The sequence below is a fragment of the Poecilia formosa genome, unplaced genomic scaffold, assembly GCF_000485575.1.
Source record: "Poecilia formosa unplaced genomic scaffold, Poecilia_formosa-5.1.2 Scaffold284, whole genome shotgun sequence".
NCBI classification, from domain to species: Eukaryota; Metazoa; Chordata; class Actinopteri; order Cyprinodontiformes; family Poeciliidae; genus Poecilia; species Poecilia formosa.
Window position 1 is genome coordinate 180,612 of NW_006800223.1, and position 18,168 is coordinate 198,779.

At 40.0% G+C, this 18,168-nt stretch overlaps 2 protein-coding genes across 2 annotated transcripts in view; one reads left to right on the forward strand and one right to left on the reverse strand.

Annotated features, from left to right (window-relative positions):
- Positions 1-11,639, forward strand: part of LOC103151513 (aryl hydrocarbon receptor nuclear translocator-like protein 2) — a 16,777-nt gene extending 5,138 nt beyond the window's left edge. The window contains exons 3-18 of the mRNA XM_016681515.1: positions 2,802-2,916; positions 3,057-3,095; positions 3,172-3,213; positions 3,376-3,533; positions 3,610-3,692; positions 5,157-5,249; positions 5,738-5,855; positions 5,941-6,090; positions 7,154-7,391; positions 7,846-7,952; positions 8,072-8,222; positions 8,304-8,359; positions 8,552-8,663; positions 9,742-9,820; positions 9,909-10,011; positions 10,618-11,639. Coding sequence (XP_016537001.1) covers positions 2,802-2,916; positions 3,057-3,095; positions 3,172-3,213; positions 3,376-3,533; positions 3,610-3,692; positions 5,157-5,249; positions 5,738-5,855; positions 5,941-6,090; positions 7,154-7,391; positions 7,846-7,952; positions 8,072-8,222; positions 8,304-8,359; positions 8,552-8,663; positions 9,742-9,820; positions 9,909-10,011; positions 10,618-10,766 — 1,793 coding nt within the window. The 3' untranslated portion in view covers positions 10,767-11,639. The remainder of the gene's footprint in view (positions 1-2,801; positions 2,917-3,056; positions 3,096-3,171; positions 3,214-3,375; positions 3,534-3,609; positions 3,693-5,156; positions 5,250-5,737; positions 5,856-5,940; positions 6,091-7,153; positions 7,392-7,845; positions 7,953-8,071; positions 8,223-8,303; positions 8,360-8,551; positions 8,664-9,741; positions 9,821-9,908; positions 10,012-10,617) is intronic.
- Positions 11,640-14,070: 2,431 nt separating this feature from the next.
- On the reverse strand, positions 14,071-16,181 carry LOC103151514 (uncharacterized). The gene is made up of 4 exons (XM_016681521.1): positions 15,945-16,181; positions 15,633-15,741; positions 14,771-14,986; positions 14,071-14,587 (listed from the first exon to the last, which is right to left on the reverse strand). The coding sequence occupies exons 2-4, from the start codon at positions 15,715-15,717 to the stop codon at positions 14,199-14,201; spliced, it is 690 nt and encodes a 229-aa protein (XP_016537007.1). The 5' UTR covers positions 15,718-15,741; positions 15,945-16,181; the 3' UTR covers positions 14,071-14,198.
- Positions 16,182-18,168: the final 1,987 nt, after the last annotated feature.

Sequence of the window (18,168 nt, forward strand, 5' to 3'; positions counted from 1 at the left end):
GTGTGTGTGTGTGTGTGTGTGTGTGTGTGTGTGTGTGTGTGTGTGTGTGTGTGTGTGTGTGTGTGTGGGCATGTGCGTGTGTGTGTGTGTGCGCGTGCATTTGTTTGTAATACCTTGTGGGGACGATTTTTCTGACACATCCTATGTTGTGGGGACCTATGTTGTGGGGACACTTGTGGGGACCGAAACCTGGTCCCCACAAGGGGAAGCCCTGGCTTTGGGTCAGGGGTCAGAGTTAGGTCTAAGGTGTGAATTGAGTTTTGGTTAGGGTTAGGAAAGGGTAAAGGGAAGGCTTAGGTTGTAGAAATGAATGGAAGTCAATGGAAAGTCCCCACAAAGATAGCCACGCAAACATGTGTCTGTGTGTGTATGCGTGTAGTTGTTACTGCAAAATCTGTCCTGAAAGCACGATCTGTACCATGAGCTAATTTGCACTCATGTGGAAAGAAATATTTCCAGGAAGGGTATGTTTTTATTGCTTTTTCCTTTTTGTGTGACAATGTAATCATAAAAATAGAATATGATTTAAGGGGAATAACAAGAAATAAAGAAAGTCGACTTAACCGTAAGACTCCTTCTGAAAAAAATAGTCAAGTAAATTTATGTACAACAACCCTAACTCTAAGGAAAGATAGGTTAATGAAGTAGTTTTTCATGAGCACATGGTATATAGTATCGGTCCAATAACACTTTTAGTTATTTTCATTAAACGTGATTATTATAAAAATAAAGGTGTTTTTTTTTGTCTGTGATGAGTCCACCAGAGGTCGCTTTGATGGTAGCTACTAGCTAACAGTCCAGTGGGTCCAATCTTATGCTTATAATCTTTGAACTAAATTATGACAATTATTATTCATGTTAACATGATTTGATTAATTTAGAGAATATCAACATTGTCTGGGAAAAAAGGTTCTCTCATAACAAATTTTAAGGCAATTTTAATTTATATAAATAAATATGTTATACTTTGTTGACGTACATTTTAAGAATGACCTGAAATTATTTCTTAAGCGCAAATGAGTCGATCGTACGATCTTGTTTCCAGAACACATTGTTTTGGGAACTGACAGTCTGACAGGACACTCTGCTTCCTCGCTGGAGGATTAAACTCAAAAAGAAGGCAATCTTCTTAAATCACCTAATAAATTACAATTAACCATGAAAAATCCAGTCAATAATTCAACCGAGGTACTATGTCGGTCAGTCGCAGTCAGCTATCTCACTATAAAGTGTTCCTCACGTGCAGGTTTGATTTTTTGTAAATGGATGTCACAATTTAAAGAGTCCACCCGAGAGTTGTAAGTAGGTCAGCGTTCCAACGGTTATATAAGGATTAGGCAAGACACAGAACAAACCTTATTTACGCACACGTGCCATTTAACAGCCCAAACCTGCACAGCTCGAGGTTTTGAATGGCAGTGTTCAGTCGGCGCATCACAGTTCGCCTGGAAACAGATGACTCCAGAGCAAGACTGAGGCAAAGCAGATAAGTTTGAGTGTTTGAGAAAGTAACGTGGCTGGAAGCTGAAGGATAAAAGAGTAAAAGAGTGAGGGGAAATGGCAGGATTCTTGAGAAGTTAGTGTTTTTTAAGTGAAATACATCTGGAGGGAGATGGGTAATAAACATGAGCGGGTTTTCGAAGACAATTTACCCTAAATTTTCAAAAGTAGTGAGTCACCCAATCATTTCCATGGCTACAGATGTATTATTTACAGCCCTCGGGCTCGATCTGCTTCTACACGAGTTTATGACAGAACGGGACGCTCTCAAGCATCGCAATTTCACAACTGGACTGTGCAGTGAGTCCAGTTGGAGAGCTTGGACAGCTTGTTGGTATAGGTTTCTATGGCCAAAAGTTGCATCCAAGCTTTACGTCATCAAATTCAAAGTATTGGATTTAGTAATGCAAAGCACACCACCAGTGGATTCTAGAGCAGTTCTCTGGAGTGGTTAATCATCTTTCTCTGTTTGGCACTCCATTGGGCAAGTCTGGATTTGGCAGTTGCCAGGAGAACGGCACTTGCCTGACTACAATGTGTTAAGTTGTTTATTTAATTGAAGAGATTAGTAATTGCAGGGCGCTGTTGCTTGAAGACAGTAACACTACTGCTTCCTCTGAACGACGAGACTCAGAAGTTCTCAAACCAGAACATCTCCTCTCCACACTTGGACCTGGATGTCCTGTCTGTCAACACCAGTAACACCACCAGTTTCAGGGTCAGCCCTGGTGGAGAACAACATGCCGAAGGAACAAATTTGACTCTGTACCCTGAACAAGCATACAGTTTTTGCTTTTGGAAACTAGAGACCAGACATCCTCTAGAAGTGATATGTGCATCTCATCTCAATTTACTCAACAATGCCCACAGCATGTCTTTAGGGACACTGTCATAAGCTGCTACAAACCTGTGAACTGGAAAATAAAACTGAACAGTTGGTCTTAACTAACTTTCAAGCACCCTGGAATAAACCTCAATAGGAACCACAGCAGGCAAAAAACTGTACCTAATTTTTTTCTGCTTTATGTTTTTCTTGACATCCAAGAGTCAGCTGGCATGAGAGACCGCTATGGTTAGTAGGACACAACAATGTTTAAATATGTGATACCGGAAAAGTTTTTTCCCAATGAATGTCAAACACAAGGTCTTCCATCAGACTATTACCCAAAGTTCCCAACTGTCTCTATTTGCGTTTTGCATCCTGCTGTTACCCTGATACTGGGCCTGGGCCCTTTTTTGGGCTCCCGACTGCAGTGTTCACTTGCAGCTACATCCGTGTCCTACTTGTCCTCACATATTAGATCGAGCTGCAGAAGAGGAGGAGGGGCCAATCCAAGCAGGATCCACGATGCCATCTGTCGAGCTGCCAAGGAAACGGAAAGGGGAGGTGGAGGAGAGGTCAGACACCCGTGTACAGTAAGAGCGGGTGTTGTCTATGGCAATAAACAACCTTGGTGTCATTTTACTCCTATGTAGTATCATAAACGTGACACTGTCCAATGGACAAATTGTCTCTGTGGAGTATTAAATGGCTCACATTGTCTCTGATCTCACAGGCAAAGCCTCAACTTCAACTTAGAGGATGACCTCAGCAGGTACACACAGCCTTCAGGTTATATATGTTGATTATGGATGATACATCAAGTTTGAATTTGACCATTTCATTTGTAGATCTGAGGGAGAGGATCAGCAAGTCAAAATGAAATGCTTCAGGTAAATCTCTATTCATGTGGATCATCTGAGTAGTTAAGGAACTTTTGACGTCAATGGCTCTTCAATGAGTTCTATGAGCTTAATCGGTTCTTCACGGAATTTATCACTTTATTTTACAATCATCAAAATTTAGATAGTAATGATGGAAATATGTACCTACAGGGAGCCTCACCGACAGATTGAAAAACGACGGAGGGACAAAATGAACAACCTCATTGACGAGCTTTCCGCCATGATTCCTGCGTGTCAGCCCATGGCAAGAAAACTTGACAAGCTAACTGTTCTTCGGAAAGCTGTACAACACCTGAAAGCCCTCAAAGGTACTTCATAACAGTTCGCACTGCTGTTTAAAATGTGGGTAAAGATGGTCTAATAGTGGATTCTCTTTGGTTTCAGCTGGGGCGAGCGGTGCCTTTGCCGATGCCAAGCACAAGCCTTCCATCCTGCCTCAGGATGACCTTCGGCACCTTCTGCTCAAGGTAAAATTCTAAAAGCTAAATAGATTGATTTGATTATTGGAAAGTCTTGGTGCAATTTACAAGGACAGCACATGAAGCCACCCACTTCTTATCAGCTCTTAAAACTAGGTAACTAGATAACGTGAGATCAGCTTCCCCTTGAATGACTCCACTTAAGCAATGGGACAGATGGCCTTACACTTTCTTTTGGAATATTTTTGAAAACTGCTCAATTCATTTTTGACTAACAGCCTATAAACTACTTTAGTTTAAACAAACACACATCACCAACCCTCCACCACTGTGTTTGATAGTTGTCATTAGGAGTTTGTGTTTGTTATGTCCAGATATCTGCACTTTGGTTTTCTCTGTCCAAGTTACCTTGCTCCATTACAACTATCAATTTTTCATCAGAAATTTTAAAGCCAAAATTTGTTCTGTTCCTTTCAGAGTTGATGTTTGATGTTTTCTCCTGGCAAGTTTATTAAAACATTCAGTTTAACTATACTTAGCTTCAAAACAGCATCTTGGGATGCATTCACAGAAACCCTGTTTTGCCAAACTTTAGTTCGTTTGCCTAGAAAGTTAGCTTTGTTTGGGGAGGTTTGAATGTTTACACAATCTTTGATGTGGAGAAGCAAACTCTTGTCTAGGTTCAATAGAAGTGAACTCTGGTGCGTTTCGAGAGCATGTGTGAATGAAAAGTGGACCGGAGAGCGATCCAAAGCCAGAGAGCAGCCCAAAGAGCAGGGCATTCTGGGTATATGCAACCAAAACAAACTCTTGAGTCTAACACTAGATGGAAAAATAGCTTGCTGTGTTTTGCCAACGACAAATCCAACAACAGCTAAAATCTGACACCACTTCATTTTTATTTGCATTTTGGAATGAAGGAAGTTACTCTTGGTGTCTTCTTCAGAAGTTTTTGTGTTGCTTTTTTCTGTGTTTATTGATGCAGCGCCACCGCAGGTGAGGTTGTAAACATGTTTTTCAATGGGCTTGGTTTGTTTGACACAGTGCAGTGTGAAAGTGAACCGCAGCAGCTGAAAATGTAACAAATGTTGCAATTTTGGTCTTCAGTTGAACAGCCAAGACATGAGTTGTTGCTTTTTCAGTCATGTATTGCATATTCCTAAACCCTCGCAATAACCAGATTATTTTCAATGGCGGTGCAGCAACATTGTACCTCACTCCATAAGTTCTCCCCGCTTGCATCATACCCCTTCCATTGTCTTACAACATTGGCAGTTTCCCCCTTTGAACTTTAAAAGCTTGATACATCTGTTCTCACACTCCTCAGAACAGGAAGCCCATATGTTATAGCTTGGATTTACTAAAGCCAGTCTTCCCAGTCTGGGATTATGGCTTCGGTCACATGCCTCAACTGTAGCCTACACTTTCCCACAACATGTCCACTTCCTCTTTTTTTTTTCTTCTTTTTACCGGCTTTTTATTTCTCAATGTTCTTGGTGTCTTCATGTCAAGGCAGCAGATGGCTTCCTGTTAGTCGTAAGGTGCGATCGGGCGAAGATCCTGTTCATCTCAGAGTCTGTCTCCAAGATCCTTAACTTCAGCAAGGTTTGTTCAGTCTATACTGCACAGTTTGTTGTCAGTATTTATGCTTGATTTTTTAAAAAACAAACTAAAAAAAAACTAGAATTTTGATAAAGTCTTGACACAAATGAGAATTTACACTGAGCCCATGAAAATGCAGTGATCAGCTGTACCATGCAAAAATATTTATAGCATAAGAAGTTTTTCTTGTTTTGGCATTAATTTATGTTGTTCTATCCCACAAATTCCCAATAAAATATATTGAAGTTTGTAGTTATAGCGTGAAAAATTTGAAAATTCAAAGAGCATGCAAACTTTTACAATCTGTTTCAAACCCTGAATAATCTTTGATTTCTTTGATTTAGAGTTAGACTCACTCAACCACTAAAACAAAGCCTAAACTCTGTCGTACTTTAAATTGAATATGTACTGATTAAATGCTGAATTACTCGCACCATAAGTTTTACAAAATGAAGTCAGTAATATCATCAATACATGCGTTTCTCTTCCAGTTGGAGCTGACCGGCCAGAGTTTGTTCGATTTCATCCACCCCAAAGACATCCACAAGGTGAAGGAACAGCTCTCGTCCTCAGAGATGCTCCCCCAGCAGTGCCTCGTCGACGCCTCCAGTAAGACTGCAGGCGAAACCGAACTAGAGCAAACCAGACGGGAATCAGGTGCTTTGTGTCAGAACTTGTGGTTTTCTCTGTGCAGCGGGGGTTCAGGTCCAGGCCGAAGCCCCGGCCAGGCCGTCCCACTTGACCACCGGAGCCAGGCGATCCTTCTTCTGCCGCATGAAGCACAGTCGGGTCACAAGGAAGCACGAAGGCAAGCACTCGCTGCCCGCCGCTTCAAAGAAGAAAGGTGAATTCCAGTTTGTCAGATTCTGAAATGGCTGAAATGCTGCACGCCTTCACCGCATTGCATTTGGATTAAATGTTCATAAACTGCCTGAAGTAAGAGTTAGTAAAGTTTGAGGAACTAGATAAAAATATAGGACCCATCAGTTCATAAACAAGGGAAAAAACAACCAATATTCTTCAGTCAAAACTATTTTGTTCCACTTTTGTGAGTGACTCTAAATATTAAAAAAATGTTTTTTTGTCTCTTTTCACTAAAAATAAAAAGAGACAATTTAAAAGACAAAAAGTAGGTCTGAGTAACAACAAACAAGTGAAATAGTCCAGGAGCTGCTGAAATGACATGAGTCGAGGTCTGGCGCCATCTAGTGGTACAACCTGATCACTACATTGGGAAATCAGTAACCTTCCAGGTGCCTCATGCTTTTATTTTGCACCGCAGCTTAAAATGTTGTGTGCATCTGTACTCAACACCAATCCTTCATACAACAACGTTTCACTGCCTTTACTGCTGCATTTTGTCTCTATCAGCTTTGCACATGTGGAGGATTCTTTTTGTTTTCAATTCACCAATTAGTTCATGCAAAACAAGCATTGTACACTAGCAAACAGAGGCATTAATCTACAAAATAACCAATTAAATATTAGAACAACCAACACCAAAAACAACAAAAAAAATGGGTACAAATTAAAACGGATCTAGGACAAAGACAAAAATGTAATTGTTTAACATATGTGGGTTCGAGTTCATTTTTTCTTCTTTCCATCTTCATTTTTTGATATTTTTTATTATTATTATTTTCTTTAACATTTCTTGCTTTAATTAATCTTCCTGTGTGGTTCAGGTTGTTGTCCTCCTGAAAGGTGAACTTCCACTAACTCCTTCTCAGCCTCCACCAGGTGTTCAAACTCTCTGAGGTTACTTACCAACCAACCTAACCCTGCTTTAAGGATCTCTGTTCCTTTTTTTGATGCTGCTTAAACACTAACTTTCTCCAACAAACAAACATAAACTCCCACTAAAACACGTCGAGCGTTGTCACCTCACGCGTTGTTTCTGCCCACAGAGCCCTACAGGTACTGCACCCTCCACTGCACCGGATACATGCGGACCTGGCCAAGCGGCCAGCTGGACCCGGAGGGCGACGCCGCCGACAAGGAGACGCCCAGCCTGAACTGCCTGGTGACGGTGTGCCGCCTCCACCCTCACGTCTCCCACCAGCCCCCTAACGACGTGAACGTCAAGGCCACCGAGTTCGTAACCCGCTGTGCAATCGACGGCAAGTTCACTTTTGTAGATCAACAGTGAGTTTCCACTTTCTAACTACGTCCATCCGCACCATTGATCTTGTCCTCCCCCCCATCCCCTACAAACCCCTTCACCACCACCACCCTCGCCGTCGGTTACGGGTTTGCTCTGAAGCCACGGTTCAGCTGAGAAAGGAATGGCAGAGGCTTGTTGTGGCGTCGATTCCTCTGTCAGTGGAGATAATCCTTTCTGTCTTTGCCGTTGTTTCTCAGAAGAAGCTGTGCGTCTTGATGGCATCACATGACAATCTCTTCTCACTTTTTTGGGAAGTAATTACACAACACCAATAATGTAAAGTGATTCAAGTTTGTCCAATTTCTGGTGTGAAATGTTGAGGCTGCTGTTCAGCTTTTGCTAGAATGCATTTTATTGGACACAATCTTGGGAGGTTGTAGGAAAGACAGAGAATGCCTGAATAGTTAAATTCCACTCCTTCTGTTTCCTACACAGAGCCACGACAGTCATTGGTTATTTGCCGCAGGAAGTTCTTGGCACCTCCTGTTACGAGTACTTCCACCAGGACGACCTGCAGCACATGGCGGGGAAGCACCGGCAAGGTGATGGAGCAAACTGTAATCGTAGAAATCCCCAACTTTCAACACCTGGAAGAAGGTTTTCACGCATCATTTAGAAGTCCTTAGAAGTTCTTTTTGATGAAGTCCAATGTCTTGTGCAGTTCTTCGAAGCAAAGAGAAGATTGAGACCCAGTGCTACAAGTTCAAAACAAAACACGGCCCCTATGTTACACTCCAAAGCCAGTGGTTTAGCTTCACCAATCCGTGGACCAAAGAAGTCGAGTTCATCGTCTCTTCGAACAGGGTTATCTCGTAAGTGTGTTTCCCCGCTCAGATTGGGTTCGTGTTTCATGCATTATATCTGCAAGCTGCAATGCTGCTCTGCACCAACAGGGGGCCTGGTCACACAAAAGACGAAAACGAGGCTGGCAGCTCGAAATCGACTCAGGGTGAGGTTTTCATTCAAAACTGTAAAATCAAGATGTTTTCTTGATCTTGCCTTTCACACTTGAATAAAGCCATGTATAGTTTTTCCATCCCTTCCCAAAAGCAGGAAGCTTTGAATAGATATGCCTCATAAAATTAAGTGAAAATATTCCAGGGAAATGAATACTTAATTCTTTGAGGCTTTGCTTTAGCAGAAGAAGCACAGCAAATCCCGGAGATTCCTGGCCTCTCCACTGGTGTGGGCACCATGATCTACGCAGGCAGCATAGGGACCCAGATCGCAAACGAACTGAGCGACACATACAGGTAAAACGCTTTTGGTATGATATGTGAGAAATAATGCTAATATTTTTAAAACTAGCATGAATAATTGGATGGTACCATTAAAAAAGTCCAAACAAGTCATACAAATAAGCAATAAGCCATGTAGAAAGACATGAAGGTTGTTGTGACAGAAAATCACATGAAAGGCAGATTTAGGGTGCATTCACACCAGCCATGTTTAGTCTGCTTTAATCGAACTCCAGTCTGGTTGTCTGTGTGCTTGAGGAAGTCTGAATACGTAATCAAACTCTGATGTGGACCAAAAAAAGCAAAATCTGATCCGCTGCCTACAAACCTCAGTCTTGGTTCGGTTGAAGTGAAATCTGGTGCCGTTCAAATGCACCAGACTGCTCCAAAAGCAGGAAGCGGACTATAGCGCAGGGCATTCTGGGTAAATACAATGAAAACAAATGCACAAGTCTAAAACTAGTGGGAGAAATGGCTCATGATAGTTCCCTTGTGAAAAATAAATATAGTATGAATATAAAGTTTTAGCATATTCGAGCATGGTTGAAGCCAGACTAATCATCAGTATGATTGAAGTATGTTATTTTGGAACAATGAATTTTGTGCTTAGTGTATTTTAATTGTAAATAAATTGTAGAAAATCACAGTTTGAAGTGTACTAAGTGTACTATCACATGTGTTTTTGGAACAAATAAAGGTATCCTTTGTACACTTTGAATGTACATTAAAAATATACATTTTTACAAATATATGCAAAGTGTAATTTTTAGAGGATTATCCAAAGTATAATTTTAATAATATTTTTAATTAGAACTTAAAGTATATTTCAAAAAAATATATATACTTTTAGAAAGTGTTCCAAAATATACTTGTCATTGCCTTCCACGGTTCTTAGTGCAGCGCCACCACAGGCGAGGAGGAGAACAGGTTTTTCAATTGTTTTGGTTGGTTTGACACAGTGCAGTGTGAAAGTGAACCGCACTGAAAATGTAAGAAATGTTGCAATTTTGGTCCCCAATCAAGCAGCACTAGACCTTCAAGGTTTGAATACCTTAAGCACACATCTCCAGAGTTTTATGTCTATTTTTAACAGGGCAAACTCGTCCCCATCGAGTGGAGCTTCTAGTCCATTTGGTTCTGTCCAGGAGAAATGTCCACTCACCAGCAGGAGCGTAAGTTGCCTCACTGCTACTGAAGACCGTCAACCACAGCGTATTTCTGCTTTAACTTTGAGCTTTAAGGTGCCTCTGACTTTTGCAGACTCCCAGCAGAGAAGAGGAAGCAGGCAGCTCTTCAACCTCCCAGTCCCAGGCTGATTCCAGTAAGGAAGCTGCTAAAAGCAGTGGAGCTCCTGAGAGTGAAGGTAGTTTTAGTTTGTTGGCAACTTTCAAACACAACTTCAGTACATCAAAATTGTGTGAAAATCAATGTTTGGTACTCCAATGGATGGAAAATGGTATTTAATAGTTTGAACGACCTGTTTTAAGTAATCAGGTAATCAGGCTAGCAACAATTAGCAGTATAAGCTAATATTTTATTTCTCAACAATGTATGCATTTAAACACAACTGCAAAGTTTTGTCAGTAGATGTTCAGTACTGATTTTAAAAAATTCAGACCATTGAAAGTGAAAGTAAACTATTGTTATTATTAATATTGTCATTAGTATTGTAACTATTGTTACTATTATTACTATTATTATAATATTGTCACGATTGTTACTATTGCAAATATAGTGTTTAGATGGGTGGCAGCCATGATTTGAAACTTGAGACATATTAGTTTGTGTTCAAATGTAACACATTATGTATTAGCACCCAAATAAACCCAATAAAGCATACAAGTACCTGCTTACAAGTAAACAAGACAGGATTCAGGGACAATAACTTGCCTTGAAAACAAAGCCCTTAGCATTGCTGAAAGTTTTAGATGAGAGTTCCTGAAGTTCATCCCTGTTCGCTGTCCCCCAGGTGAGCCGTCCCAGCTGGACCTGGATGTCCCAGGGCTCAGTAGCTTCAGCAGCGACGAGGCAGCCATGGCGGTCATCATGAGCCTGCTGGAGACGGACGTGAACATGAGCCAAACAGGGGACTTTGAGGATTTACACTGGCCTTTCTAGAGGGAGCTTGGACTCTCAGCACCCGCTCTAAAGTTCTTGTGCCCTTTTTTTTTTTTTTGCCAAATGCCACAAACCTGTGAACCGTTTAACAAACTGTTATCTGAAGACTTACCTATCCTCAACCAAGTAAAGGCGCTGGACTTGTCCTAAAAGTTGCAACATGTCTTACTTGAGAACAGAATTTTGTGACTGATCGTCTTGTTGGTTTCTTGGTTCTTGCTTGAAGCATGTTGAGGGTAAAGTGCCCCTGGAGCCAGTGGTGAGGCAGAGTCTTCCTCAGCGAGACGTTAGCACCTTAAGGGGGGTCTAGACCAACACATTCTACAGAAAACTAAAGGAACAAAGTATTTGCTCTGCTGCCATCAGTTACCAAGGTGGAAGAAGAAGAACGAGACTCTTGACAAATTGAGTGCTGCTATAGAAACTCCTCAAACTTTGAACAGTCGTGTATCCACTGGTACACGGTGAAAACGGTCATGTTTTCCATTACATGGATGATTGTCTTTCTTTTATTGTTGTTTTTATTTGCATTTTTGAAGCCCTATTTGCAAAAAAACTGTCAAGTAAAAGTGAGATAATTCTCTAAAAGGAGGTGTTTTGTGCAAACTTGTGTTCAGAGATTGTTGAAATAAGAATATTTATCCTTCTAGCTCCCCTAGATTTTGGTGTTTAAAAAGACAGACTCAATCACCCACATGTGGTTTAGTTTTAGTTATACATAAAAATTCTGAAACTAATTTTGTTGTTATTCTAAAATGAGTAACAATAAAGCATCACAATAAACCCCAACGTTATTAGCACAGGACAGTCACTTGTGGGTACAAACCCAATTGACTAGGGTTGAGGTTATTTTGTATATCTGTCTTGCTTGTAGGAAAATATTCTGCCGCTTTTTATCAATTTTCTTTTCCATACTTTTTTTTCTTTCACACACCCTTACTACGCACATGACACTGTAGCATACACAAATTGGCTACTACAAATTTTTTTGGGCATGTCGGAAGATTTTGCCACATTACTGACACAGCTCACAAAACCCCACATATAAATACATATACATGTCCACTATTGCTACAAAAATGATCCAACTATGGCTCACAAATCTGTTACATTAACCCTTTTTATGCCACTCCATATTGTGTGCTGTGCTATGCAGACGTCTTGATACTTGAAACTGAAAGTGAAACTGATGGCATGTCCAACTTTCTGATTGATTCAGCTAATCATTTAGTTGTTAGAATTATCTAAACATTCAGGAGCACACATAAAGCCTAAAGAAAACAAACTGAAAATGAGACAGTGACGTAAGCGCAAAGAATAACATCCCAATCCTGATACAGACACACTGTGAATGGCACACACTTATTCCCAATAGACATGGACTATTCCACAATGGAAGCACATCAGAAGCAGCATACATACCTGGATAATGGAGAGTACGGCTTGACAGCATCTTTTCAGTGTTCTCTGGACTTTGGGAAGAGAATCTGACCCACAGCAGCCCAGATCCTCCACCATATTCAACACCTGGCCTGAGGCGCTCTTCCACATGTTCACTCTTCATTTTGTAACAAAGACTTTGGCGTTGTCTTTGTCTCACCAAAACACAGGGCTTCAGTAAAGGTTCGAGAAAAGCTTAGCAAACTCCACATGTTTACATTTGTGATGGTTGTGCAGAAAATGCTTTTATGTGACATCACTCCCAAAACAACCAGTTGAGGTGTAAGTTGAATCCCATGGTGGTTAAGCTAGCTAGCAAATAGCTAGCTTACATAGCAAGCTTGTTGTGTCATGTTATGCTTAAACCTACAGGGTGAAAAAAGTGTCATATTTTACTAATTAGAAGTTATAATCAAATTTAAAATACTTCAGTGGCATTTATTTTAGAGGATTATTAGGAATTTCAATAACTTTGCCTGGAACGTAGATGTAAACAGTTATATTTTTTGACATGGATGCCCCCCACTAAATAAATGTATCTAATTTAAAGGCTGTGATATTCTAAATTCTTATTTGTGAGATTCTGCAACTTCATTAAATAATTCATTTTACGACTTTTTACACATCTTTACCAATAAATCTTGGTGACACGGTGAAGGCAGATGAACAATGACACAGCACAGAAAGTACTGTCATTTATTTATGTAACAAAGCCAAATTGTACCAGCTTTCTATAAAACATTCATACGTTTCTGTCAGTGGAATGTTAAGGGTAAGTAGAAGCCAGCTGCAGCAAAACAGTAACACATAGCTGTAATGCAATGATAAAGATAATATAACTAAAACACATCTCCAAATTATATTGCAAAAAAGATCTTTATTACCAAATAATACACATGTTCATTTGAATCCTTTGGAAAATATGTAATATATTGTTTTATTCACACAGTTCTTATGTTCTCCACAGTTGGGCTGCTGGACGGTTCATTTCGTCTTTTTCTTGTCAGAAACATTTCTATTTCTAGCTTGCTACGCTAAGCTAGCTTGAGGATCAAAGCAGTTTGATCAATTTGACTTGCAGCCAATCAGAAAATGAGCATCAGAAATAACATTTAAATATATTTTTTAAGTTATATTTTAATCTAAACACAAATATTGACAAACAAAACTAAAATTATGATGAAAAAATTAAGGCAAAAAAAATAATAATAATCGGCATTCTCCTCCCCCCCTTATCTTCCCTCCAGCTTTCTGAAGGCCCCACAGCGCCCCCTAGCAGTCCTCCACTTTGAAAAACACTGAAGTAGTCTCACTCATATTTTCCAGTTCGCTTACAGGCAGAATTTTTTTCCTTTGGTTTGCCATGCAAGCAAAAATGTTTTTTTGTTGTTGTTTGTTTTTGTTTTTTTCAGTCAAGCACTCAGATGCTTTGTGTTTATTTTCACGTGCCTTGTCTTGCAGATTGTTTTTATCTGTCATAAGATGGTGTTTGAATTCACATTTGCAAATATGATTCCTGGGTTGGAAAATAAGCTAAATATTTGGGATCAAGATGTAATCTGTTTTATTTTCCAACCAGCAAACAAACAGCAGTTGTGACACACTGGATCCTCAAATGTTGAAAACATGACATTATTGCCTTGAAGACACATCGCTTGTGTTGTAAATCAACAGAAATGAAATTCTTCATCAATTCAAAAACAAAATTGATTCATGATGTATGTTGGCATGTGTCATATAAGTAGAGCACTAATGGATACTGGTCATATCCTGCGATGAAAAGACATATGTTCTGATGTTTGTATGCTGTATTCAGATGGCTGGCAATGAACACTTTGACAGTAAAAAAGAATTTTTCAGAATATTTAATTCACTCCAGTTTTATTTTCACACCAAACGTTATTTTAATACATCAGAGGGGAACCAAGCAAATTCAATTAATTGATTGTGGTGCAGTTGCCTTTATTCATCTCACTGTCCTTTGTAGAAGCTTTATTTCCTACAAAGGACATTTATTCGTCTTGCCTTGGACAGATAGAACAGAGGACCTATGATGAGACCAGACTTAGGGAACAGCCTTGATAATTCAAAGAGAGTACACATCACATTGTTAATTGCTGAATGCCGGTAATACTCATAAAGGACAACAGGAAACATCACAAGGACTGGGAGGAAAGACATCACTGAAAGCACCATCACAGCCAGCACGTTACTTGCTGCCCGTCTCTTCGAGGAGGACACACCATGGGCTTGGTTTTGGGCAGAACTTTTCAGCCACAGTGACCGGACCACACCCCAGAGGGAGGCAAGCATTATCAGGAAGAGACAGGATATGATGATAGACACAGGCACCATCATCCTAACCATATCTTGCATCAAACCTGAGCAATGCAAGAAAGCAAAGTTAACAAGACTTATGAGGGAAAAGATTTTCAGACAAAATCTGAGATCCCAAAATGCATCTAGCTCCTGCATTCTTGCTTTGAGAGACTTGCTAACAAGGCGTTTTGCCTGCTCTGGTAAATGTGACACCTAGAGTTTTTCTGCTCTACCCCAGAACTTACCAATGGCCAAACAAAAAGACATGGTGAGCGTCCATGCCGTTCCAGAAACAGCCATGCGATACTCCCGTCTGCTCAGCCTCAGGTACAGCACCGGTCTGACCACCGCCCCATAGCGCTCAATGCACATACAGGCTAACAGCAGTGGACAACCAATCAGGTTGAACATACTGAAGATGTCTTTTGTTATCTTAATTCCATACGGTGAACTGCTAGACACTGAAAAAGTGGATGGCAAGAGAGTTATGGGTTTATAAGAGCCTTTGGGAGGCTGGAAGTATATTGAGGCAATGCAATGCCAGGATAAACAGAAAAAAACCCCACTTCTATTAAATATGAATCAACCATATGCTCAGATCAGTACAAATACTTACCTTCAACAACTGTTGTAACCCATTGTCAGGATGTGCAAAAGGCCTTTAAGTATTTGCATATTCTACAAGTGAAAATTTTTGTAAAATCCTTTTTATAACCCGTCTCTTCCTATAAAGACTGCAGGTATGTTTCCCATTTAACAGTTTATCATGCTGGATTATGATATTGGGCCACACAAAATTATTCCAAATGGATCCCAGGCTATACTTCAATATACTGTTGTCTTTCATGTTTTCAGTAGTAGCTAAAAGAAACGACTTTTGTCTCACATCATATTTCCATCTCAGGGAAACAGGAAGTTATGAATTAGTTCCTAGAAGCTCTGACCAACCTACAAAGTCAAGTAAGACTTTTGACAATTAGGGTGTCTTCCCCCTGCACCCCTCAACAGCTGGAATTTATCCAAATTAAAGGATGCATTTTTATGAAATTATTTTAAGTCTATTTACACAGAGATTGAGTGCCAGATTGAGTGTCTTCATTTCCTCACCTGAATAATTAGTTGTGCTGACTGGTTCCATCATTCCATTGTAAAGCAACTCAACAGGCATAATTAGGAGGTAGAGCAGATCCATAAGGACAAGATTCACGCCAAGAACCTTGAAAGCAAAGTTGTTTCGTTCAGGTCTTCAGGCAGAAAATCTGAAATTCTCCTTCAATTTCAGGTGCAAAATAATCTTTCAAGTCCCAAACTCATTAAGTCAAAGGTGCATGAAGGATTACTTTTCTTTCCTTTCCTGAAACATGGATTTAATTTAACATGCATAATTACTTCACTGTAAACTAGTTAAATCTCTTTTACCTGTGAAGCAGAGAGTATTCTCCTTTCTTTAAAAAAAACAACCAAAGGAGAGCAGCGTTGGCCACCAACCCGATGATCAGGATGAAAATGTCAGTGGCGAACCAGACGTTATTCAGTCCCAGCCGACTGCAGTCCACCATCATGGCGTGTAAATAGTCAATCTGCAGGGAGTTCTCATTGTTGAAGATGTCAGGAAGAAGCATGCTGGCAGTCTTTTGTCCAGGGTCGCTTCAAACAGAGTTCTGTTAGATCAAAAAGTTGTGATAATAGAGATACTAGCAACACAAACATACACTTTACCACTCTGAAATATGTCATGTAACTTAGCACTCCCTTCAAAGTAGACTAAGACTACACAAGTCTAAGCATTTCCCCGGACACAGAAATTAACAGTCCACAATTTCCTTACCAATATGTAACCAGGTGAAAAAAAAGAGTACCTGTAAAATATATTTTGAAAATCCTGTTTTGCTTTTATTTCACCTACAGGATGTAGTTCTTGTTTTTTTGTCAGCATGTGCTGTTGTGATACAGCTAGGTGTAATACATAAAATTGAAAAAAACCTCTTGCATGTCTGGAGTATGCTGTGGCTCTCTGACTGAGAAGGACCAGCGAGGTGTACTTGGTCTGACTGGGAAAAGACGGAAGAGAAGGACATTTTTGAGCCAGGGCTGGTTGGCTAAGACGAAGTTGATGGCTACATGGCTAGAGTCAAGATTTTCGGTAATTAATGTCTGAAATGTATTATTTTCCATGTACGAAGCTAAAGTAATGATGCCGTTGTCACTTTCTGTTTTTCCTCTTTTAGAGGTGCTACTGCCGTTTTATGTACCATTTTATTGCAGTTTGTTGTGTAGCTGTTGAGGCTGTTAAGGCGCCATTTTGTTGAAGCCATTGCTTGTTAGGAGGCAATTCATGCAACACAGGGCTGTTTTTGCTCCATATTTTGAACTTTATTTTTTATTTTTGCGATTCAGACTGTCAAGTGTCCCGTTTTGGAAGGGAAACTACCGTACTTTACTCCTCTGCCCCATCGTTCTCCCGTATTAATAATTTCCCGTAAATTAGGTCGAATAATCCCTTCGTCCCCCCGCTCTCAGGACAGTCAGTTCTCGCTCATTTGGCAGTAGTCGATAGTAAGTACTTTCCCACGCAACATTAATTTTCATAATGTGCTCCATTACATACATTACGATTCCCCACATGTTCGATTCTGGACTTGACTGCCTCTTTGTATTGAAAGTCTCGTGATCTTTGGCAGTACCATCAGAAATGCGAGGTGCTGACAGGTTGGGAACCACCGCAGCACAGAATATTTAGCAGAAATATTTTTGGAAGCAGAAATGTGTCACCGCTCATGCTGAGCCTCCCTGCTGAGTTTTGAGGATATTTTCAGACTTTTCACCGGATGTCTGGTGCGCTTCAGTCTTTGGGACAATTTGCTTTGGCAGGATAAATATCATGAGTGTTTTGACAAAACAGTGTAAACCAAAATTACCTGAAAACATTCTGTTGTGAAATGTTGCAACATTAATTTAGCATAAAGTTTATGTTTAAGTAGTAGCGTCTAACCTGCTACTTTAAAATGCTTTTAAAGTACATTCATGAAAAAAATTGGCTTTAAATTACACATAACCAGCCATCTGATCACTTGCAGTTTAATCAGATTTTCATACTGCAATTCTTTATTCTGTTTGCAAGTGAACGGAGAAAAAAATAATACAGGATCTCTTACCTCTCGAATGTTTCTCAATCTTTAACCAGCCGGTTCTCACTCCTGCAAAACTGTCAGCCTTTACATCATGCAAACACAATAGAACCGAGCAGACACAAAACAAATGAGCAGGTGTTCACTGTTGATTTTTTTTTTCCACCCCAAATGCAAAAATCATCTTCTTGTTTTGTCTGTCTAAAGATGAAACATCCACACACATTCAGATAATGGTACTTAAATGCAAGTTATTTTAATAAAAGATAAATAACAAAGCAATAAAGTAGCAATGCTGTTGATTTTTTTTGTTTTTGCCATGTTGCAATCAAAACTAAGCAATAGTGCAACCATTTCTAATGGACTGATGTTACTTAATCACACAGGTCAAATTTACAGTTTTGTAAGCAAAACCTTTTGCGTTTTGAAAGTGAAGCTATGACTCCTGGAATGAAGCTCTCTCGTTTGAGCTGGAGGAACAGCAGATTTGGTCTGGACTGATTGGGATTGGGGTG